Source organism: Oncorhynchus nerka, linkage group LG8 (assembly GCF_034236695.1).
Source record: "Oncorhynchus nerka isolate Pitt River linkage group LG8, Oner_Uvic_2.0, whole genome shotgun sequence".
In the NCBI taxonomy this organism is placed as follows: domain Eukaryota; kingdom Metazoa; phylum Chordata; class Actinopteri; order Salmoniformes; family Salmonidae; genus Oncorhynchus; species Oncorhynchus nerka.
In genome coordinates, this window is record NC_088403.1 from 37192586 (window position 1) to 37217246 (window position 24661).

General features: G+C 43.2%; 1 protein-coding gene across 1 annotated transcript in view; it reads left to right on the forward strand.

Moving 5' to 3' along the window:
- Positions 1–24661, forward strand: part of LOC115133248 (TBC1 domain family member 22B-like) — a 190671-nt gene that overhangs the window by 110853 nt on the left and 55157 nt on the right. Inside the window, exon 12 of the mRNA XM_029666289.2 lies at positions 19375–19502. Within this exon, the coding sequence (XP_029522149.2) occupies positions 19375–19502 (128 nt within the window). The remainder of the gene's footprint in view (positions 1–19374; positions 19503–24661) is intronic.

Genomic DNA, 24661 nt, shown 5'->3' on the forward strand with positions numbered 1-24661 from the left:
AGTGGTCAGATGAAGCAGATGCTAAGCTACAGGACAGTTTTGCTAGCACAGACTGGAATATGTTCTGGGATTCTTCCGATGGCATTGAGGAGTACACCACAACAGTCACTGGCTTCATCAATAAGTGCATCGATGACATCGTCCCCACAGGGACTGTATGTACATACCCCAACCAGAAGCCATGGATTACAGGCAACATCCACGCTGAGCTAAAGGGTAGAGCTGCCCAGTGACACGTGCCTACCAGACGAGCTAAATTACTTCTATGCTCGCTTCGAGGCAAGTAACACTGAAACATGCATGAGAGCATCAGCTGTTCCGGACGACTGTGTGATCACACTCTCTGTAATAACATGTTATTAAATCACACTCTCAGTAATTTTATTTTACCTTTATTTAACTAGGCAAGTCAGTTAAGAACAAATTCTTATTTTCAATGACGGCCTAGGAACAGTGGGTTAACTGCCTGTTCAGGGGCAGAACGACAGATTTGTACCTTGTCAGCTCGGGTTTTGAACTTGCAACCTTCCAGTTACTAGTCCAACGCTCTAACCACTAGGCTACCCCAATAACATGCAGACCACCATAGACCCTGTGCACAAGAGCACTAAGGTATTTGATATTTTATTAGGATCCCCATGTGAGTAAGACCTTTAAACAGGTCAACATTCACAAGGCCGCAGGACCAGGACGGAATACCAGGATGTGTACTCCGAGCATGCGCTGACCCACTGGCAAGTGTTTTCACTGGCATTTTCAACCTCCCTGTCTGAGTCTGTAATACCAACATGTTTCAAGCAGACCAACATAGTCCCTGTGCCAAAGAACACTAAGGTATTTGGTATTTTATTAGGATCCCCATTAGCACCTACTCCTCCTGGGGTTCACATAAAACATAATACAGAATGACATAATAAAGAACATCAACAGACAAGAACAGCTCAAGAACATATCTACGTACATTTATTTTAAAGGCACACGTAGCTTACATATCAATGCATACGCACAAACTGTCTAGGTCAAATAGGGGAGAGGCGTTGTACCGTGAGGTGTTGCTTTGCCTGTTTTTTATACCAGGTTTGCTGTTTATTTGAGCAATATGAGATAGAAGGAAGTTCCATGCAAAAGGCTCTATATAATACTGTTCGCTTTCTTGGATTTGGGGACTGTGAAAAGACCCTGGTGGCATGCCTGGTGGGATAAGTGTGTGTCTCAGAGCTGTGTGTAAGTTGACTATGCAAACAATTTGGGATTTTCAATACATTAATGTTTCTTATAAAAAGAAGTGATGCAGTCAGTCTCTCCTCAACTTTTAGTCAAGAGAGACTGGCATGCACAGTATTTATATCAGCCCTCTGATTATAATGAAGAGCAGAATGCGCTGCTCTGTTCTGGGCCAGCTGGAGCTTAACTAGGTATTTCCTTGCAGCACTGGACCACACGACTGGACAATAATCAAGATTAGACAAAACTAGAGCCTGCAGAACCTGCTTTTTGGAGTGTGGTGTCAAAAAAGCAGAGCATCTCTTTATTACGGCCAGACCTCTTCCTATCTTTACAACCATTGAATCTTTATGTTTTGACCATGACAGTTTACAATCTAAGGTAATGCCAAGTAATTTAGTCTCTTCAACTTGTTCAACAGCCACACAATTCATTACCAGATTCAGCTGAGGTCTAGAACTGAAGGAATGATTTGTACCAAATACAATGCTCTTAGTTTTAGAGATGTTCAGGACCAGTTTATTACTGGCCACCCATTCCAAAACATACTGCAACTCTTTGTTAAGTGTTTCAGTGACTTCATTAGCTGTGGTTGCTGATGCGTATATGGTTGAATCATCAGCATACATACACATGCTCTGTTTAATGCCAGTGGCAGGTCATTGGTAAGAACAGAAAAGAGTAGAGGACCTAGAGAGCTGCCCTACGGTACACCACACTTTACATGTTTGACATTAGAAAAGCTTAAATTAAAGAAAACTCTTCGAGTTCTATTAGATAAATAGCTCTGAATCCACGATATGGCAGAGGTTGAAAAACCATAACACATACGTTATTTCAACAACAGGCTATGGTCAATAATATCAAAGGCTGCACTGAAATCTAACAGTAAAGCTCCCACAACCCTATTATCAATTTCTTTCAACCATTCACCAGTCATTTGTGTCAGTTCAGTACATGTTGAGTACCCTTCTCTGCTGAAAGTCTGTTGTTAATTTGTTTACAGAGAAATAGCATTGTATTTGGTCAAACCCATTTTTTTCTAACAGTTTGCGAAGAGCTGGCAGCAAACTTATAGGTCTGCTGTTAGAACCAGTAAAGGCCGCTTTACCACTCTTGGGTAGCGGAATTACTTTGGCTTCCCTCCAGGCCTAAGGACAAAGACTTCCCTCTAGGCTCAGATTGAAAATATGACACAGAGGAGTGGCAAAAGAGTCAGCTACCATACTCAGTAGCTTTCCATCTAAGTTGTCAATGCCAGACAATTTGTCACCATTGATCGATAAGTCATTTTCCCACCTCTCCCACTTTACACAATTCAAACTTGCTCAATGCTTTTCTTTCATTATTAATATTATTTTTTTGCATGAATACAATTGCTCACTGTTCATTGTTGGCATTTCCTGCCGATGTTTGCCCACTTTGCCAGTGAAAATATCATTAAAATAATTGGCAACATCAAATGGTTTTGTGATGAATAAGCTTTTGATGAAAGATGGAGTTGAATTTGTCTTTCTGCCCATAGTTTCATTCAAAGTACTCAAGTTTTTTTTCATCATTCTTTACAGCATTGATCTTGGCTTCATAATACAGTTTCTTGTTCTTGTTCTTGTTATTTCTCAATTTGCAGTAAGTAAGCCAGTCAAATGTGCAGCCAGACTTATTAGCCACTCCTTTTGCCCCATCTCTTTCAACCATACAGTTTTTCCAATTCCTCAAGCTATGGAGCCTTAACAGTTCTAATAGTCAGTTTCTTAACAGTTTATCAATATTTGGAAGAAACTATTTAATAAATTAATCAAGTGCAGCGTCTGGATGCTCCTCATTAATCACATCAGACCAACTGATATTTTTAATATCATCCACACAAGAGTCGTAGCAAAATATGTTGTATGATCTCTTATATACAATTTTAGGCCCAGCTGTTGGAACTTTGGCTTTCCTGGATATAGCCACTATGTTGTGATCACTACATCCAATGGATACGGATACAGCTTTAGAACAAAGTTCTACAGTATTAGTAAAAATGTGATCGGTACATGTGGATAATTTTTTTCATGTAGTGTTTGTAAACACCCTGCTAGGTTGATTAATAACCTGAACCAGATTACAGACACTGGTTACAGTAAGAAGCTTCCTCTTCATCGGACAGCTTGATGAAACCCAGTCAATATTCAGGTCCCCAGAAAGTAGATCTCTCTGTTTACATCACATACACTAGCAAGCATTTCACACACATTATATATAGCACTTGATGGCCTATAGCTACACCCCAAAAGAAAAGGCTTCAGGTGTGTCAAGTGAACCTGCAACCACAACACTTCAAAAACACTTGACATAAGATCTTCTCTAAGCATGACAGGGATATGGGTCTGAATATATAGAGCAACACCTCCCCAATAAGCATCTTCTATAGATGGTATAGCTTTGTATTGCTACTGCTGTATCATCAAATGAATTATCTAAGTGAGTCTCAGAAATGGCTAATATATGAATGTTATCTGATGTTAGCAAGTTATTGATTTCATGAACCTTATTTCTAAGGCTGCATATATTAATATGTGCTATTTTCAGTCCTTTCCTGGGTAGCTTATCAGAGATAGACATAATACTGAAAAGAGCAAACAAAGCAAGATAAAAAAATATACATTCAGCAGTCCATTAATCAATTGGTGTGTGTGTGTGTGTGTGGTGTCGGGTTGAAAATACGAAACCATAGGCTTGGCTCTCTCATCCCTGTCTAAATGACTACCGACCCATAGCACTCATGTCTGTAGCCATGAAGTGCTTTGAAAGGCTGGCCATGGCTCACATCAACACCATTATCCCAGAAACCCTAGACCCACTCCAATTTGCATACCGCCCCAACAGATCCACAGATGATGCATTCTCTATTGCACTCCACACTGGCCTTTCACACCTGGACAAAATTAACACCTATGTGAGAATGCTATTCATTGACTACAGCTCAGCGTTCAACACCATAGTGCCCTCAAAGCTCATCACTAAGCTAAAGACCCTGGGACTAAACATCTCCCTCTGCAACTGGATGCTGGACTTCCTGACGGGCCGCCCCCCAGGTGGTAAGGGTAAGTGGCATCGCATCCACCACTCTGATCCTCAACACGTTGGCCCATCGGGTGCCTGCTCAGTCCAATCCTGTACTCCCTGTTCGCTCATGACTGCCCGGACATGCACGACTCCAACACCATTATGAAGTTTGCCATTGACACAACAGTGGTAGTCCTGATCACCAACAATGACGAGGGAGGTGGTCAGAGACCTGGCCGTGTGGTGCCAGGACAAACCTCTTTCTCAACGTGATCAAGACTAAGGAGATGATTGTGGACGACAGGAAAAGGAGGACCGAGCACACCCCCATTCTCATCAACGGGGCTCTGGTGGAGCAGGTTGAAATCTTCAAGTTCCTTAGTGTCCACATCACCAACAAACTAACATGGTCCAAGCGCACCAAGACAGTCGTGAAGAGGGCACGACAAAACCTATTCCCCCTCAGGAGACTGAAAAGATTTGGCATGGGTCCTCAGATCCCCAAAAGGGTTCTACAGCTGCACCAACGACAGCATCCTGACTGGTTGCATCACTGCCTGGTATGGCAATTGCTCGGCCTCCGACCGCAAGGCACTACAGGGGGTAGTGCGTACGACCCAGTACATCACTGGGGCCAAGCTTCCTGCCATCCAGGACCTCTATACCAGGCGGTGTCAGAGGAAGGCCCTAAAAATTGTCAGAATCCAGCCACGTTAGTCATGGACTGTTCTCTCTGCCTCTGCACGGCAAGCGGTACCGGAGCGCCAAGTCTAGGTCCAAGAGGCTTCCAAAAAGCTTCTACCCCCAAGCCTTAAGACTTCTGAACATCTAATCAAATGGTTACCCGGGCTATTTGCATTGCACCCCCCCACCTACATGTATATATTACATCAATTACATTGACTAACTGGTGCCCCCGCACATTGACTCTGTACCAGTACCCCCTGTATATAGCATTGCTATTGTTATTTTACTGATGCTCATGAATTATTTGTTACTTTTGTTTATTTTTCTTTAGGTATTTTTCTTAACTGCATTGTTGGTTAAGGGCTTGTAAGTAAGCATTTCACTGTAGGTGACACATGTTTGGCGCATGTGACAAATACAATGTGCTAATTGGCTGTGGTTCAGGTAAGGTAGATTTGATATGGTCCTTGACTAGTCTCTCAAAGCACTTCATGATGACAGAAGTGAGTGCTACGGGGCGATAGTCATTTAGTTACTTTGGCTTTCTTGGGTGCAGGAACAATGGTGGACATCTTGAATCATGTGGGGACAGTAGACTGTGATAGGGAGAGATTGAATATGTCAGTTAACACTCAAGCCAGCTGGTCTGCGCATGCTCTGAGAACACGGCTAGGGATGCCGTCTGGGCCAGCAGCAACACGTTTAAATGTCTTACTCATGTCGGCCACGGAGAAGGAGAGCCCACAGTCCTTGATAGTGAGCCGCGTCGGTGGCACTGTGTTATCCTCAAAGTGGGCGAAGAAGGTGTTTAGCTTGTCCGGAAGCAATATCTCGGTGTCTGACGTGGCTAGTTTGTAGTATGTAGTATGTGATTGTCTGTAGATCCTACCACATTGGTCTTGTGGCTGAGACATTGAATTGCAAATCCTGTTTAGCTCATTACTGACTTTTGCCTGTTTCATTGCCGTACGGAGGGAAAATAACTACACTGTTTGTATTCGGCCATATTCTCAGTCACCTTGCCATGGTGAAATGCGATGGTTCACGCTTTCAGTTTTGCGCGAATGCTGCCATCTATCCACAGTTTCTGGTTAGGGTAGGTTTTAATAGTCACAGTGGGTACAACATCTCCTATACACCTGATAAACTCAGTCACCATATCAGTATATTTGTCAATAATATATTATTATTCTCGGAGGCTACCCAGAACATATCCCTGTCCATGTGATCAAAACAATCTTGAAGCGTGGATTCCGATTGGTCAGACCAGCGTTGAATAGTTCTTAGGATGGTTACTTCCTGTTTGAGTTTCTGCTTAATTACATGAAGGGAGGAGCTAAATGGAGTCCTAATCAGATTTGCCAAAAGGATGGCAGGGGAGGGCCTTGTAAGGCATCCTGGAAGTTAACGTAGCAGTGGTCGATTGTTTTAGCAGTGCGAGTCAATGTGTTGATACAATTTTGGCATTCTTTTCCTCAAATTTGCTTTGTTAAAGTCCCCAGCTACAATACATGCGGCCTCAGGATTTGTGGTTTCCAGTTTGCATAAAGTCCAGTGAAGTTCTTTGAGGGGGGATATACACGACTGTGACTATAACCAATGAGAATTCTCTTCAATTTCCCTGGGGGGTACGAACAAAGGATTCGATTCGGGAAAGTCGTATTCCTGGTCAAAGTGCTGGTGTGTTACCGCGCTCTGATATCCAATAGTTCTTCCTGGCTGTATGTAATAACACAAAACATTTTCTGGGCTAATAATGTAAGAAGTAACACATAATAAAACAAAATACTATAAAGAGTATCTTGTACGTCTAAGTGAACCATGTAAGTTTATGTAGAAAGGCTTTATAACCAAAAAGAGTGTAAGGTATCGAACTACTATACTTTAGAGAGGGCCAGCCTACTTTCTCATACAGAATGCAGTGATGTGTACCGGACCCATCGCCCATAATAAGCAGTGCATTATGATAATTCTGCACACATGCGTCTGTTATTTTTTTTTGTAGATGGAACAGCATTGTTTATATGGACAGTAAAAAGTACAGGACCTAATGTGGGACACCTTTGGGACACCTTTCGTAATATCAATAAAAGCTGATTTAACACCATCAGAAAAAACACATTCTGTCATGTCTTTTTATCTATTTAATGTTTTTTTTCTCCCCAATTTCATGGTATCCAATTGCTGGTAGTTACTGTCTTGTCTCATCGCTACAACTACAACTCGGGAGAGGCGATGGTCGAGAGCCATGCGTCCTCCAAAACACAACCCAACCAAGCCGCACTGCTTCTTAACTTCTTGACGCTACCCATCCCGGTACCGGGATAATTGTCATCGGCAACCGCTGAATAGCATAGCGCCACAGTCAAATAATATTACTAAAAAATATTCATGAAATCACAAGTGCAATATTGCAAAACACACTTAGCCTTGTCACTCACCTGTCGTCTCAGATTTTGAAATTATGCTTTACAGCGAAAGCAATCCAAGCGTTTGTGTAAGTTTATCGATAGCATAACATAACATTATGTACACTAAGCATTAAGTAGCTAGGTCACAAAAATCAGAAAAGCAATACAAAAAAAAGTTTACCTTTGATGATCTTCGGATGTTTTCACTCACGAGACTCCCAGTTACACAACAAATGTTATTTTTGTTCCATAAAGATGATTTTTATACCCAAAATACCGACGTGTGTTTGTTGTGTTATGTTCAGAAATCCACAGGAAAGAGCGTTCACGACAACGCAGACGAATATTATATTCCAAATAATATCCACAATGTCCACAGAAACATGTCAAACATGTCAAACGACTGGAGACAATCTTTTAATCAATAAAGAGTGGTCAACAGTATTCTCTTATCCATACCCTTTACCACATCGTTTAACACCAAGGTTGCATTAGGGATGGTGCTATAAACCGGCATGAAACCAGACTGGTGAGCACTTAGAATACATCTCGTAGGAAGGAAGGATTACCAGAATATAGATTTCAGTAGAAAATCACTATCAAACTATTACTCCGATCAGAATTGGATCAAGCAGCGCCGCAGTGCATGGTTTACATTCTGAGTAAATTGCCTATATTCCAATTTGCTATAACAAACTTCTATAAATAAGTTATATTTATACAAAACGAGAACAATGTAGACCGAGCTAAGAGCCTCACCAAAGCACCACAAAATATCCGGTCAGAAAATGTAGTTTCGATATGAATATGACCTGGCCTATTAAGCCACTCTTCAATGTAATTCATCCCAGATTTCTCCTGCCATGCTTTTTCATGATCACAGTGCAATAAATGAATGTAATAGAGTTCTGGACTTTCTCAGAAAGTTGTATTGTTTTTGAATAACCCCAAGGCTTATGGTAATAACGAGAGAGACAGGGGAAACGATAGCAATATATACACATCTAATGAGAAATTTGAACAACACCTTCTTGTTGAGCAAAGCATTATAAGACAGACTTTATGCATACGAGGCCCCAAAAAAATCATTCCTTGCCATTGTGAACCAAACAACCAAAAGCTTTATAAACCAAATAAAATATCATAAACGCATTAAGACAAATTAAAGTTATGAAGAGTAAAATATATTTGAGTGTTTAATGTCCTAAATGAGATGAATTATGGAAGTCGGAGTCTATGCTATTCTCATTCCAATGAGGAGTCAAAAACGTAGGCTTCAGCTGAGGAATGCTTTTGAAATGAAATGAGTAGTTGACCTATGCCTATTTCCATATTATTCTAGAAATGTACTTACAATGCATATAGTAGCCTAGGTTTAATAAGAGAAGAGGATGAGGAAAAATGCTCAGTTTATAATTTTCCAGCTCTGAGGATAGCAGAGTTGCTCTGCAGCCCGTGATGACATCCCAGCACAAGGCGCACTGCTAGCGAGGCTCGTTGACTGTGTCACTCGCTCCATCTGCACACTTTGGCAGACAAAGCTAGCCAGATAGGCCTAGGCTACTACACATCTCTTTCGTGTCACAGCTCCACCAGAGTGAAATAAGCTATTCGAAAAGATTTGGCTCAGCTAAATGTATTTTGCCAATGTCATGATACTTCTCGTCCTTCCAATAGCATGCCAGCAAATGCGTAGCAGTCTTTCTTTCTTTAAAAAAATGTAATAAATGAGTTTGTACGTTATTTTGGATGGCTGCTAGGGGGAGATAACATCGTCTATGGCAGGGGTGTCAAACATTCCATGGAGGGCCTATTGTCTGCTGGTTATAGTTTTTTTTCCCTTTCAATTGAGACCTAGACAACCAGGTGGGGAATTCCTTACTAATCAGTGACCTTAATTCATCAATCAAGCACAAGGGAGGAGCGAAAACCCGCAGACACTTGGCCTTCCGAGGAACGAGTTTGACACGTGGTCTATGGGCAAGCGCATAATTATTTTTCATATCACTACTATGTACTTTACACATTTTCAGTCACACTTTTGACTGATGGTGTTACATACCTTTTATTTTGTGACTTCAGCTTTCAGACAAGTAAAAAAATCTGTCCTACTTGTTCAAAGGACAAGTGGCTAAAAAAGTTAATGTCAAGCCCTGGTTGTTGAAAATGAAAACATATTCACTAGAAGTTGACTGATCTTCCAACGAGCCAAGTGGCGGCTGGGAGAGGGAATAGTAGTCGACTGACTGCCCAGGGTCGATTTAACCAGCATTTCTTAAAATAAAAAGCCTGGAGAGATAAAATGGGGAAAGCATCACTTGTCTTATTTTTCTCAGTAATGATGCCAGTGTCTGACACAACTTGCTTATGCAGGGAAGGAGATGAATTGCCACGCTTCACTGCATTAACTATTTTCCAAAATGTAGATGGATCACCAGCAGAGTCTGTGATATAACTTAGAAAGTAGCTTGATTTAGCTTTCTTAATTTAGGAAGTACACCTATTTTTACATTTCCACATTTATTTCTACATCTAGGAAGTACATGCACTTGAACTAGGTCTGTTTGGTATTTTAAATAATGTATTTCGAAATATGTTTGTGAAAATACTTTAAAGTAGTAGGCTATTTATAGGAAAGTATTTGAAAATACTTTTGAATACTTCCAATATTCCAGTTGATTCAGGCCACACCGACTTAAATACACAGGAAATAACAAATAATCAAATACACATGCGTGTGCATATCAGTTTGTGTGTTTGCCCATGCATGTTTATGTGTGTGAGTATGTCCTTGTACATGTATGAGTTGGTGTGGATTGATTTCCACCTCTGCGTAACTAGATCCATGAGGGCTGTTCCAGGGGAGATGTTATGCAGCACCACTCTGCCAGCTCTCTGCTAGCTGATTAAACCTGACACAGGACATGGCTCCAAGGGGGTCATTTTGGGATAATGGCACAGTGTAACAACAGTCCTACAAAGCCCAGAGTGACTTAAAAATAACCACCATTCCACATTGGAATTTACATCTTGAAAAGAGGAAATTGTTCAGAGTGCAGAGAACAGCAGGGCACAAGAAAGAAAAATAGAGAAAAAGGGGAAGAGAAAGGAAGAGGAGGACATGGAGCCAGTGAAGAAGAAGAGAGAGAAAAAGGGAAGATGGGAAGAAAGCATCAGATGCAACAGCTGTGGTGAAGAGAGATCAATGCCCTTGCTACATTCCCTTCCTTCAGAGACACATATCAGCCTTAGTCTCTTGCTCTATGTGGTACACAAACCAGTTTGTATTTGATCCTATTACCACAGTGTATTTTTCCCCTACCACGGTCTCTGATGTTATAAGGTGTGTGCTAGCCAGGGCTGGAGGTGTACCACTGAAAGATGGCCTGCCCAGATTGGTGCTACTTGATGGGCTGTGGCCCTGATGTTCAGACATGTTCCTGAAGCACACCTCTGTCTCCTCAGCCATATGGCTCTGCTCTGTCAGGTGACAGAAAGGAAGGAGCTATCTTAGCACCACAGGGACATCACATAATCTGACCAGCCTGCCAGCCTTCCCTGACATAATGACTGTAAGCACAGCAGAGAGTCTGGACGCGACAGAGAAAGATGGGAGTGGAAGGAGGGCGTGGAGGTGGTGTGAGAGAAAGACCTAAACTGTCCCTCACTCGTGATGCCATCAGCAAAGACACATTGTGGTCATACAGCTGAATAGCCACATCATGCTAGAACAGCAACCACAATATCTGCCCAGACTACACTGTATGAAGAGGTATTTTCTAATTTGGCCCCTGTAATTATATTAGATACTAATGATGCTGGATTTTGTAGGGCTTTTCAAGGTGCCTTACGAGTTGACAGTGTAATGGTGAATTGATCTCACCTTGCATTGTCCTTTGCGGTGATGCTGATAGATTAAATTACATGCAAATATGTGATGACATGAGAAACTGATCCCCACCTGATGATGATGATAATACAGAAACTGATCTGTGTTGTGGTGTTATACGGCCTCCACAGAGTCTTGTAATTCCTTATACCTTGGCTGATCCAGTCCAATTTGACCACCTGTGATGGAGGGGAGAGGTGGTGAAGTGGTGCTGATCTCACCCCAGTGTCTGAGTGCATAAACGCTTCGTCCCGTCCTACCCTGTGACTCGTCTGCTCTGTATCAGCGGCTCAGGTCCGTCCTTCAGTCTCTCCCTGCCTGCCCTTCAGCCCAAACACTGCCAGCTCACCTGCCTTTATCTCCCTCAAACAGAGAGCAAAGGGGAGGGAGAGTAGAGCGAGCGAGTAGAAAGAAAAACACAAACACACCGTGGGGAAAGAGAGACCAGAGAGAGAAGAGGAAACGGAATAGAGGGGAATAGAGAGAGCGGGAGGGCACAGCCCTCCCTGGACCCTCAACCACCCACACTTGCCTCTCAAATCGGCAGGGGTGGAGAGAGGAAACGGTTTGGCACGATGCCTCAAGAACTCTCCCTTTTCTCTGCCTCTGTGTAGCACTAGGTCCATAGAGTACAGTAGCCTATATAGCAGAGAGCATAGTCTAGGCTCTCTGACCAATCCCTGCTGAATTTAGCAGAGGAGTGAACGTTCAACCTCCAATAGGCCCTTGACAAATCACTAACACATTTTGGTGCACGACCCGTCTCGGGTAAAAACAACCACCCTGGTTATTTTAGTACAGGGGTAGGCGACCCTAGTCCTGCAGTGCCGCAGGCACTAAATCTTTTTTGATTTAACCGACCTGGAAGACCAGGTGTGTTGAATTTATGCAATCACTGAACTGATCAATTAGCTCAGTTGGTCAGGTGTGCCTAGATGGAACAAAATCATACAGTACCTGCGGCACTCCAGGAACAGGGTTGCCTACCCCTATTCTAGTATAACCAGGTCTCTGCTTACCGTACCATCTCATCTGTACATCTCCGAGCAGAGAGACAGTGGGAGCCAATGGGTCCTGTCCCCCTGTAGCAGTTTTCTGCGTCCTCTAGCTCTGTTATTACAGGCCTGCATTATTACGGGGGAGGAGAAGTGGAGGGATGAGGGGTGGAGGGGTACCTGCTGTACTCCCCCCTCATTGAATATCTAACTTTATACTATATTATTTATTGCAGACTTCCACAGAATGTTTCAAAGAATGTTCACTTTAGCTCAGACCGTGTAACTGAACTAGTGCAGGGAGCGTATACTTTATAGGCGCACTGAGGCAGATGAGTATGTTGGAGATTCGCTCCGATTCCGTAATGTGTTAGAGGTTATTCAAGCTTGGTATATTCAAGGACAGACAGTTGTATAATAGTTGATTTGCCAGGATGATATGGCGATAGCTGGTATGAAAGACGTCTGCTTTTGTAACAGCTTGGCTGCCTCGTGACCCATGTGACTACACAACGAGCTGTGTCTTTGAGAGCTGGTGTCAGCCATGCTACTCTTGTAAGGGTTCGAAAAGAACATTGCATGCCATTCAGACATTCATGCCTTTGTACGAGTGCATTACATCTAAAATATAGGCTACAGTGTGTAGAGATATATAGATTCCAGCTGAAGAGGCTTACAGGGTTAAAACGGAATATGAAGAGTACATTTGACCACTTCTGACTAAGACCGGGGTTGCGTGCACCCTAACCGTGTGTGGGACTGTGCGTCCCTCAAATCTCCTCTTCGTCCTCCACATGGCATTCCTCTCTTCTCTCTCAGGCCTAATCTCCTCTCCACACAATACAGCAGGAGTAATACACATCTCTCCTCCTCTCTATCCTCATCCTCCTTTGTGTGGGGCTGTGTTTCTCTAAAAGACAGAGGCTGGTGTGAGGCTATTACAGAAATGGGAATTAGATCACACACAAAGCCCCCCCCCCCCCCCACAGCATCGATCTCCCTCTGTTCCGTTTCCTTTCCCCTTCCCTCTGCCTCTCTCTGGGCTTTGTTTACGTTTGACCGACTGATGCAGGGACGCGGCAGCTCGTCTCCTCTCTTCTCTCTCTGCTCTTTAGAAATACACTCCCGTGGATGGATGGATGGCCTGGGCCGTGTGGAGCTATAGAAAGGAGTCGATGCCAATGTGTTCACTCACTATAGCTTTAGAAATCAGTCACTCATGCCATTGTGTTCACTCACCGCACAGTAGCCGCCTAGGGTCACTGCTGTCTGTCATTAGCTGCCTGACCAGGGTGTCGTGGTGGTCGAGATTGCACATTTTGTTTTGTGCTTTTTTTTAAGAACGGGGTTCATAAGTTGATTGATGTGTTGATTAGATGGGTATTAACATGTTATATGCTACAAGGAGTTTGTGAAGAGTAGAAATATGGGCTCCTGTATGTGCAGTACAGTATGGAAGCTATGTACTAATTTAAGTTATCTATATCTCTTTGAAGCTGAGATAAGGTGGTGTGTGTGTGTGTGCATATAGATGTGTGTTGAGTTCGTCCCTCCACGTGATCGATGACAGCCCCCTATCTCGTCCTGTAATCCCCCATGTTCCCCTGCTCCGTCGCCCACACTACCATCCTAGCTCTCAGGCCCTTTAAACAGAACCAGGCATGGAGATTAGTGCATTCACAGTTCAAATGAATGCGCTGAGGTGGTAGTGCACAGGGTGTGCTCTAGATAAATGAGGAGGAGAAAACGGTCACCTTCAATCCAGGAGAATGGGACGGGAACAAAAACCTTGTTTAAGCCAAAAGGGAGGTCGTTTTTTTAATGCGTTTAGCCTACCACAGCTAAAGATATCTTTTATGCTCACTTTTCATTTTTCTACTTGAGTTGGTTACAGGTGACATTAGTCAGTGAGTTAGACACCGTTTTCCGGAGGTGTTGGGAAATGCAGACAGGTATTGAGGTTTATGTCCATTTAGTTATGATTGGCTGCTCCATCAGTTGGACCGTTAGGCTGTTGAGTGGTAGTATAGCGTGAGATGACTCTTGTCAGACATAGGACACAAGGTAAGTTAACTCTCTAGTCACTTAGTCCTGATCTGGATGCGGAGATCCTCCTAACCTATTGATCTTCTCTCTGAGGCCCTGGGATTCCCCCCTTTGACTCTATAGCTAAAACAGAGCCGTCTCTAATCTGTGGAACTCTTCACCTCTCCACCCCTGGCTGCCCCTGCTCCCCTCATTATGCAATTCATTTAATCCCCTCTACTCAGGAGCCAAAAGGCAGATCCGTCGCCGGGTGCTTTTAGGAACAATCAGGGGCTTCGCTCTAACTAACGACACAGTATTAAACGATAGCCCCATTTTCTTATTGTGACACTAAAGCGTGTGATTTCTACCAATGTTCACCGGAAGCTACAGTCTATCTGAAATATTAAAGCTGATCTACCCCCTAAAATGATTTTTTTGTGTCTCTCTGTAAGGTTTGTACATTTTTCCTCATCTCTCTCTCTCTGTTCTGTGTGAATACAGAATACATTCAGGGTTCATCAGCATGGAAATTGCTAAAGGTGAATTTATTTATGCAAATGAAGGAGAGAAACAGCATGGTTTCTGCACTCTGAATCATGTACATGTAAGACTCCCATGGTTCGATTGTTGAGGCAGAAGTATGAATAGAATGAATGGAAAACAGTTGACTAGTGTATCTATGAAGAAAAACCTTGTATGTTTCCTTTGTTTGAAGATGTTAGATGGTATTATTCCGTGTGTATGCGCATGATTGTGTGTGTGTTTGTGTGACTGTGCGTGCTTCCCTGCGTGTGTCTTTCACACACTCTCTTAAGTATGCCTGTGATTACAGGTCCATGGCAGAGCTTTATGTTGTTCTGACGTCAAGTCTCTGCTGTGAGGATTCAACCTGCAGTCACCCCACCTTTGATCTCTCTGCCTCTCCTCTGAGCTCCTCTCATCTCCTCTAGACCTCTCAATCCACCTACACATAACCTATTGATTCACACAGGGCCATAGAGCTTGGCTTTCCTCTACCGTCTTAGCAGCTCTATGCATATTGCTATATTGTTTACCATAAAAGCAACTCAAATATGCATGAATTCATTGGCATCAAAAAAGAATGTTTATTGTGCTTTGAAGAGATTTGTAAGTGAGAGTATGAAGGAGTTCTTCTTTATAGCTGGATTTGACTTTGATCTTGGACACTGGAGTCCCTGGTCGATGGTTTAAATCGTAGTCGTCAGTGCTGTAGCCCTGTGTGTGATTGAAGGATGCACTGAATGACGCGTTCCTGATGTTGTGACAAATGCCATCACTAAGAGCACAGAGAAAGAACTGGTAACCTGGCATACAGACACTGTCATCCTGGGATATAGAGTACAGACACACCCACACACACACTCAAGAATATAGGATGCACCGTTTTGTGGTGTGTCTTATCAATCTCCTTATGTAATCAACTTTGCCTGACACTGAAACATGACAAGGACTACAGCAGAGCTGTCCCAGACGCAAAAAGACACGCTGTTTGTATGCCATGGAAAATGATTTCTATAGAGTACTGTCAGAGTACTGGAGGTCTGGTAAAGTAATACAAAAAGCTCAGCAGAGAACCCATGCAGACAGGGCATGCACACGGAAAACGTAGCTAAAAGGGAGGGAGAGGGGGGGAAAGAGAGGAGTAAAGAAAGAGGAGAGAGATGAGGGACAAAGAGCGTGCACGAGAGCGGGAGAGAGAATGCAGAAAGAGAAAGAGAGGGTCACTGCACAGATGTAATTATTGGATAGATGGAGGAGAGCAGAAGTCAGGGAGAAGTGTGGAGCTCAGCAGAATGCATCTCAGTGCCATCACTTGTCTTTTCTCTGACCCCTGACCTCCAACTGTCCTCCCGCAACCCAAATCTACCTAGCAGGCCCTGCGCTGCCAGTCGGAGTCTGCCCAGATGCTAAATTCGCTACAAAACTCTCTACTAAACAAACAGTCCTGCTAAAACTTGCATCTTCTTTACCATATTATAGTCTGACTACTCGCAAACAGAATTCATGACTGACTTTGATTTTGATCTGGTAAAGTACTTTTTGGGGCAAACAATTTCAATGACATGCTTGACTGAATTCACCCTCAACCAAAAAAAAGCAGGTGCTTCCCTCCTCCCTGGGTTTGTAACGGAGTAAAATAATGTTCTCTATTGCAGAAAGAGAGGGAGCAGAAAGAGTGGTTCCGTAGTACTGAAGCAAACACTAATAATCTTACTCTCTCGGTCTTCCTTCCCCAGCTATAGCAGCTGTTCCTCTCTCATACTGGCTCTAGAACAGATAAACAACAACTAACTAATTAACTTCCAGGGGACCAGGAGGAACTCAGACAACTCTCTCTCTCTCTCACTCACTCACTACTCAGTCTCTCTCTGTGTCTCACACTCTCTCCACTCTCTCACACACACATAGTAGGATGGTTTTTCTAATCTTCTTAACATTAGTCTTAGCCTGGTACCAGATCTGAGTGTACTTTAGCCAAGCCAACTCCTCTGACTACATGTGAGAAGTTTAATTTCAAGATGTTTTATTTATTTATTTCCTCTAAAGTGTTTGTTGCCTCTTATTAGGGAAGCTGTTTGGAAGTGATATATTACTGTGATTTATTCACTGTTAATGAGGGTAGGCCTAAGTTGTTTACGCAGGAGCATAGCTATGTGATAATTAAACTGTGGAGACGAGAGCGAAAAAGGGGAAAGTGTTCACTGTTTACCTCACCCTCTGAGAGTGTTTGTGTGGGTGTGCGTGCGAGAACGAACTAATGTGAAGTGTCTTGACATGTGTCGGGTGACAAACGAAGTGAATCGTGATGGGTACAGCAGGGGTCACGTTAATGCGTACTTTTCTCCGGGTAGTTAAAATGCAAGATGAACTTCATGCAAAACTTTAGGAAATGTAGCTGGCTACATTATTCTATGATAAACATGAGGAATCGATGGCCATGAATAGTTTTTGCAAAGAAATACCTTGTTTTTTCCCCCTGTAAGCTAATGTACTTATGTGTGGCTGCTGGCTAAATAGTGTGGCACTTCTCTTTTCATCTGATGAAAATGAAGCTATTTGCTGCTGAATGTGTTGCATTCATTTATTGTGTGTGAAGAAAAACTAGTTGCACTCCCCTGGTCACTCTGTTGATGCAAACAAACTGATTAGCTGTGTCAGAGTCTCAAATTTATGCACACTAGAGGTCTTCACAAAACCACCTGTACCCAAGACCTAATCCTGGACACGAGTCGTTCCGGACACAGAACTGTAAATAATGTAACGGGTCGGCTCTGATATGATTGTTGCGGGTCTCGGGTATGTGTCATTTTAACTGACTAGTCCGGAAGGGCCCGTACAGATCCCGAACGTGACTGCTGCAGTAGAGAGAGAGGAGAGCAGAAGGCGAGAGACATTTTATCATTTATGCTGCTGCTCTTGCTTTTCACAAGTGGAGTGTGACGCTTTGTAGCTTGTTGTTGGCCAATCATAAGTCATCAAAGTGGCAATAGGCTACAGTCGTAAAGCCTTGTGTGTGGCAAAAGTTAGGAGATACTTTTGGTCATGTAGTGTATGTGAACACCTGCTCCTCGAACATCTCATTCCAAAATCATGGGCATTAATATGGAGTTGGTCCCTCCTTTGCAGCTATAACCGCCTCTACTCTTCTGGGAAGGTTTTCCACTAGATGTTGGAACATTGCTGCGGGGACATGCTTCCATTCAGCCACAAGAGCATTGGTGAAGTTGAGCACGGATGTTGGGTGATTAGGCCTGGTTCGCAGTCTGTGTTCCAATTCATCCCAAAGGTATTCGATGGGGTTGAGGTCAGGGCTCTGTGCAGTTCTTCTTGACAAACCATTTCTGTATGGACCTCGCTTTGTGCACGGGGGCATTGTCATGCGGAAACAGGAAAGGGCCTTCCCCAACTGTTTGCCTCAAAGTTGGAAGCACATAATTGTCTACAACATAATTGATGCTAGTCCATGGAAACCCATTTCATGAAGCTCCTGACGAACAGTTATTTTGATGACATTGCTTCCAGAGGCAGTTTGGAACTCATTAGTGAGTGTTGCAATCGAGGGCAACACTTTTTACTCGCTACGCGCTTCAGCACTCGGTGGCCCTGTTCTGTAAGCTTGTGTGGCCTACGACTTCGCGGCTGAGCCATTGTTGCTCCTAGACCTTTCCACTTCACAGTAACAACACTTACAGTAGACTGGGGCAGCTCTAACAGGGCATACATTTGACAAGCTAACTTGTTGGAAAGGTGGCTTCCTATGACGGTGTCACGTTGGTAGTCACTGAGCTCTCCAATAAGGCCATTCTACAGTGTTTGTCTATGGCTGAAATAGCCAAATCCACTAATTTAAAGGGGTGTCTCATACTTTTGCGTATATAGTGTATCTAATCAATGGAAGATATAATTAAAATTACGAAATGAAAAGTTAAAAGAGAGGTATAGAATACAACGACCAAGAGCCAACAGGTAAGGCTGCTACTTAATATTCTGAATGGAGTTATTTTCAACTGTTGGATGAGAAAGCGCATGTACTGTACCCTCAACCCTTAAACTAGCTTCTCCCGGGTTTGATGCAGTCAAGACTGGTACTACGTAATCATATCTGTTGATAAATACCCTAGCTGTATGACAGCTATTAGTCTACTATAGCACAAGTCGGCTTGGTTGGTTGCTGTCTTTCGTCTCTCCCACCCTGCTCCCAGTGTCAATCGCTCCCAGTAATACACACGCTTGCACGCAACACACACTGTTATAATGCTGTCTTTCTCCCTAGCTCTATAGGAGCTTTAATGTTCGTTGAGCGGTCCACTGACAGCTATGCAATTACTGCTGTATTGTCTGACCGCCCAGCCATCATCGGTGGAAAGAGAATTGTGTGTGTGTGTGTGTGTGTGCGCTGTGGATATCAGAAGATTATCAGCGGCTGTCCATGTGAACCGTGCATGTGTGTGTTCATCAGTGTCTGACGGGCGTGTGTGTGCATACTGTATGTGCGTGCGTTGATCATTGTTTGACGGAAGTGTGTGTGTGTTTCAGTTTAACGAGTCTGTGTGTTCGTGTGTTTCAGAAACGGTGCATGTCCACATGCAGCAGTATGAAGTGGAGTATCTCCAGTTTGCCTTCCGTTGGATGAACAACCTGCTGATGAGAGAGCTGCCGTTACGCTGCACTATACGCCTCTGGGACACCTACCAGGTACACACCACAAACACACGCGTACGTACGCACACATACTGTGCGCGCGCAGGAACACACACAAAACACTCACATGCATTCACACAAATTGTCACATTTCACTCACTCACAGCTGCAACGTGTGTGTATTATTCTCCCATTGTGTTCCTTCATAAGACCCTATCCAGCGGAGGTCATCCATCTCTGTCAGTCCTCTCCTCTGTGGCCTGTGCCTCTGGCTCTTTATCTCTCAATCTCTCTCTCGGTCTGTCAGCAGCTCAGAGCAATGAGCCCGTGCCTCAACACTACTGAACTATTACTAAACAAAAGCCTTGTTAACAAACCATCCTTTATAACTTCCCGACTTCTTCCCATCCCTCCCCTCAGATTGTACAACCTAGCTAGCCTCTGAAAGGCTGCAGTAGGACAATGGTGCAGAACTCTGTGGCTTGGCCCTGAAGGGCCACAGTGTCTGCTGCTTTTCTGTCTGACTATAAACTGACGGTTGACTTCTATAAACTGGCGGTTCGTCAATGACATGAGTTGATCCATTTCATTTTTTAATTTTACCTTTATTTAACCAGGCAAGTCAGTTAAGAACACATTCTTATTTTCAATGACGGCCTGGGAACAGTGGGTTAACTGCCTGTTCAGGGGCAGAACGACAGATTTGTACCTTGTCAGCTCGGGGGTTTGAACTCGCAACCTTCCGGTTACTAGTCCAACGCTCTAACCACTAGGCTACGCTGCCGCCCCTACGCTGCCGCCCCATCCATGAAGTATCGCAGAGATAAAAATGACTGCGGCACTGAAGGACTGGTTCCATGTAGGAAGCAGGTGTATATGTCCTGCATTGTGTTCCTTTGCCTCAGCAGTGCATTATCTAAGGTAGCCTGTTATCTTTTTTAATTTTATTTTGTTTTATTGTACATGTGCTCCAGAGGGAGCTGCTTAAACGCTAGTACACCCTAGGCCACAGGTAGGTTATCTAACAAACATCTCTCCTTTGTTCCGCCACGTACGGTATAATACACCATGCTACAGCACAGCACTGAGCCAAGGAAGGCGTTTTGTAAGGACATAAAAACACAGCACCCTCTCTCTATTCTACCTCCTAATTAAACCATAAAGTGTTACTGCCTTTGGTTATCTCCCAAATGGCACCCCTACTCCCTATGTCTGACCAGATCCCTATGGGTTCTAATCAAATGTAGTGCACTATACACTGAGTATGTAAAACATAGACTGACCAGGTGAATCCAGGTGAACGCTACGATCCCTTATTGATGTCACTTGTTAAATCCACTTCAATCAGTGTAGATGGAGGGGAGGAGACGGGTTAAAGAAGGTTTAAGCCTTGAGACAATTGAGACATGGATTGTGTTATGTGTGTGCCATTCAGAGGGTGAATGGTTAAGACAAAACATGTAAGTACCTTTGAATGGGGAATGGTAGTAGGTGCCAGGCGGACCGGTTTGTGTCAAGAACTTCAACCCTGCTGGGTTTTTCACGCTCAACAGTTTCACGTGTGGATCTAGAATGGTCCAAAGGACATCCAGCCAACTTGATACAACTGTGGGAAGCATTGGAGTCCATATGGGTCAGCACTCCTGTGGACCGTTTCGAATGGGCCGTTATCATGCACCTGTCGGAACAGGGACACGATAAAAAAGACGTCATTTCTTGCCAGCCAGGTAGGCTACTCCAGTTGTATATTAAGCAGTGTGCTTAATATTAGGAAAGTTTCAAACTAAATATATAGTTGGCCTAGCCTATAGGAAGCTGATGGGATCCTTCTTTTTTTTAATAGAGGCCATCAAATCTCTGTTTTCTCAATTGCATGGCATAGTCTATAGAAATGTTGCACAACATGGGCTTATAGGAACACTTATTTAATTCCAGGCATCAACCAGCTATGAGGAGCTGACTTGGTGCGCATCAAGTAACCCTATTCCACTCAAACTCAGGGTCTCACAAAGTGTTTGATTTGAATTTTGTTGCATTTGCATTCATGTCAGAGTGATTAGAGAGACAACAGGGTGCTGAGTACCCACTATTAGCTATTGGTTGTTGGCAAGTTTGGTAGGCATCAGAGTGCAGTTTTGGAGAAGCCTAGTTACTGTCGTAACTCCCCTGTGGCGATCTGAAGGATCAGGTTACAGTGGATCCACACTACAGCATGATCTCCTTCTCTCTCGTAGAGGGGGAGAGCGGGAAGTCGGCTGTTTTATGGGCGGTCATAAAATAGGCTATGCTCTGTAGTGTTTGAGATTTGAATGTAAACGGTGGAACACAGAGAGACACTTGGACATCAACAGCTTGAATAATTAAACAATATATTTTTGAGAATGTGGGAGTGGTCCGTGGACACTTAAGGGACAGTCATGTCGAGTGTGTTTCATTTGGTGATCTCATGAAGGACAGGAAACACACATACAGTTGAAGTCGGAAGTTTACATGCACTTAGGTTAGAGTCATTAAAACTCATTTTTCAACCACTCCACAAATTTCTTGTTAACAAACTATAGTTTTGGCAAGTCGGTTAGGACATCTACTTTGTGCATGACACAAGTAATTTTTCCAACAATTGTTTACAGACAGATTATTTCACTTATAATTCACTGTATCACAATTCCAGTGGGACTGAAGTTTACATGCACTAAATTGAGTGTGCCTTTAAACAGCTTGGAAAATTCCAGAAAATTATGTAATGTCTTTAGATGCTTCTGATAGGCTAATTGACATCATTTGAGTCAATTGGAGGTGTACCTGTGGATGTATTTCAAGGTCTACCTTCAAACTTAGTGCCTCTTTGCTCTGGATCATGGGAAAATCAAAAGATATCAGCCAAGACCTCCACAAGTCTGGTTCATCATTGGTAGCAATTTCCAAATGCCTGAAGGTACCACGTTCATCTGTACAAACAATAGTACGCAAGTATAAACACCATGGGACCACGCAGCCGTCATACCGCTCAGGAAGGAGACGCGTTCTGTCTCCTAGAGATGAACGTACTTTGGTGCGAAAAGTGCAAATAATTCCAGAACAACAACAAAGGACCTTGTGAAGATGCTGGAGGAACCGGTTACAAAAGTATCTATATCCACAGTAAAACGAGTCCTGTATCGGCATAACCTGAAAGGCCGCTCAGCAAGGAAGAAGCCACTGCTCCAAAACCGCCATTAAAAAGCCAGACTATAGTTTGCAACAGCACTTGGGGACAAAGATCGTACTTTTTGGAGAAATGTTCTCTGGTCTGATGAAACAAAAATAGAACTGTTTGGCAATAATGACCATCGTTATGTTTGGAGGAAAAAGGGGGTGGCTTGTAAGCCAAAGAACACCATCCCGACCGTGAAGCACGGGGGTGGCAGAATCATGTTGTGGGGGTGCTTTTTTGCAGGAGGGGCTGGTGTACTTCACAAAATAGATAGGAAAATGATGTGGATATATTGAAGCAACATCTCAAGACATCAGTCAAGAAGTTAAAGCTTGGTCGCAAATGGGTTCTCCAAATAGACAATGACCCCAAGCATACTTCCAAAATTGTGGCAAAATGGCATAAGGACAACAAAGTCAAGGTTTTGGAGTGGCCATCACAAAGCCCTGACCTCCATCCTATAGAAAATGTGTGGGCAGAACCAAAATTCACCCAACTTATTGTGGGAAGCTTGTGGAAGGCTACCTGAAACGTTTTACCGAAGTTAAACAATTTAAAGGCAATTTTACCAATACAAATTGAGTGTACGTAAACTTCTGACCCCCTGGGAATGTGATGAAAGAAATACAAGCTGAAATAAATCACTCTCTCCTATTATTCTGACATTTCACATTCTGAAAATAAAGTGGTCATCCTAAAACACTGAATTTTTACGAGAATTAAATGTCAGAAATTGTGAAAAACAGAGTTTAAATGTATTTGGCTAAGGTGTATGTAAACTTCCGACTTCAACTGTATATATATTTTACATAAATGTATATTATTTTATATATATATTTGTTAATATATTTTATCATGCACATCTCGTTCTCTCTTTCTGTCTCTCTCTTTCGTACACACACACACACACACACACACACACACACACACACACACACACACACACAGAGTAGCTCTGGAGTGGCCCTGGCTTTTCACTTGGTTCTACTAATCAGCTACTTCCTTAAGGTCGTATTAGGACTTTAGAATTTAGCTGGTGGTCAAAACTCTCCAGCCCTATCGACGAGCCACACAGACTTCGTGCGCCCTTGGGTGTGTGGTCTGACAGCGGCCGTGGCTTTTATTTTGTTTACCTCAAGGCGTTAGAGAGAGGGAGGAAATTATGAAGGGAGAGATGGAGGGCTTCCTCTGTATCCACCACTATCAGACCCTGCCATTGATTTAGATGCTTGTTGACGTATGTACTTTGTTGTTGTGTGCTCTCTTGTTAGGATAACACTAGGATTCAATAATAGCAGGATATTACTTATTGCGTCTCTATTGATTCTCAGTTGTGTTGGAGTATAAAATGTGTGTCTACATTATGGGATGTAGAGGAAGCTGACCCTCCATCCCTGATGACTCACTTTAATTACCGTGGCATCAACGTCTTGGTGGGGCGCTCGGAGGGTAGAGGGGTGTAATTGTGTACCTATACCCTTGTTCTCCTTCAATTACCGTTCTACCCCCTTTATTGACTGGGAGAGAACACACACACACACACACACACAGGCAAAGTGAAGGTTGTAGATTCAGTCAGAGAGCATTATGACACGTAATAATAAAGCAAAATGGCAGGAGAAGCCCCTTAGTGGCAAGATAAAGTCACTGACCATACAGTAAGTGGTAAGCCTGTAAACTCTCATGACGTTGTTATGACGTTTAATACACTCTCAAGATCACTGTTCTGACTGCTTATGAACTCACCCAGTCAAATTCCCAGGTCGTAATCCCAGAGAGCAGCAGTCAGGAAGGCCTCAAATGTTCAGTTTTTATGAAGTCAACACTGAGCTGCTGCCTACCAAAAATTAATTGCAAAATAAAACTCAATTGATTTCTACCTATGAATTATTCGTAGTAAATCACATAGCCTACTTTCTCTAAAAACACTTCTGAGCCCTGGCTCTGCAGGCCCTGGCAGATATGAAGTATGTGCTGCCTGTACTATGGATCCACTGATGATGGGTTGTGATAAGGAATA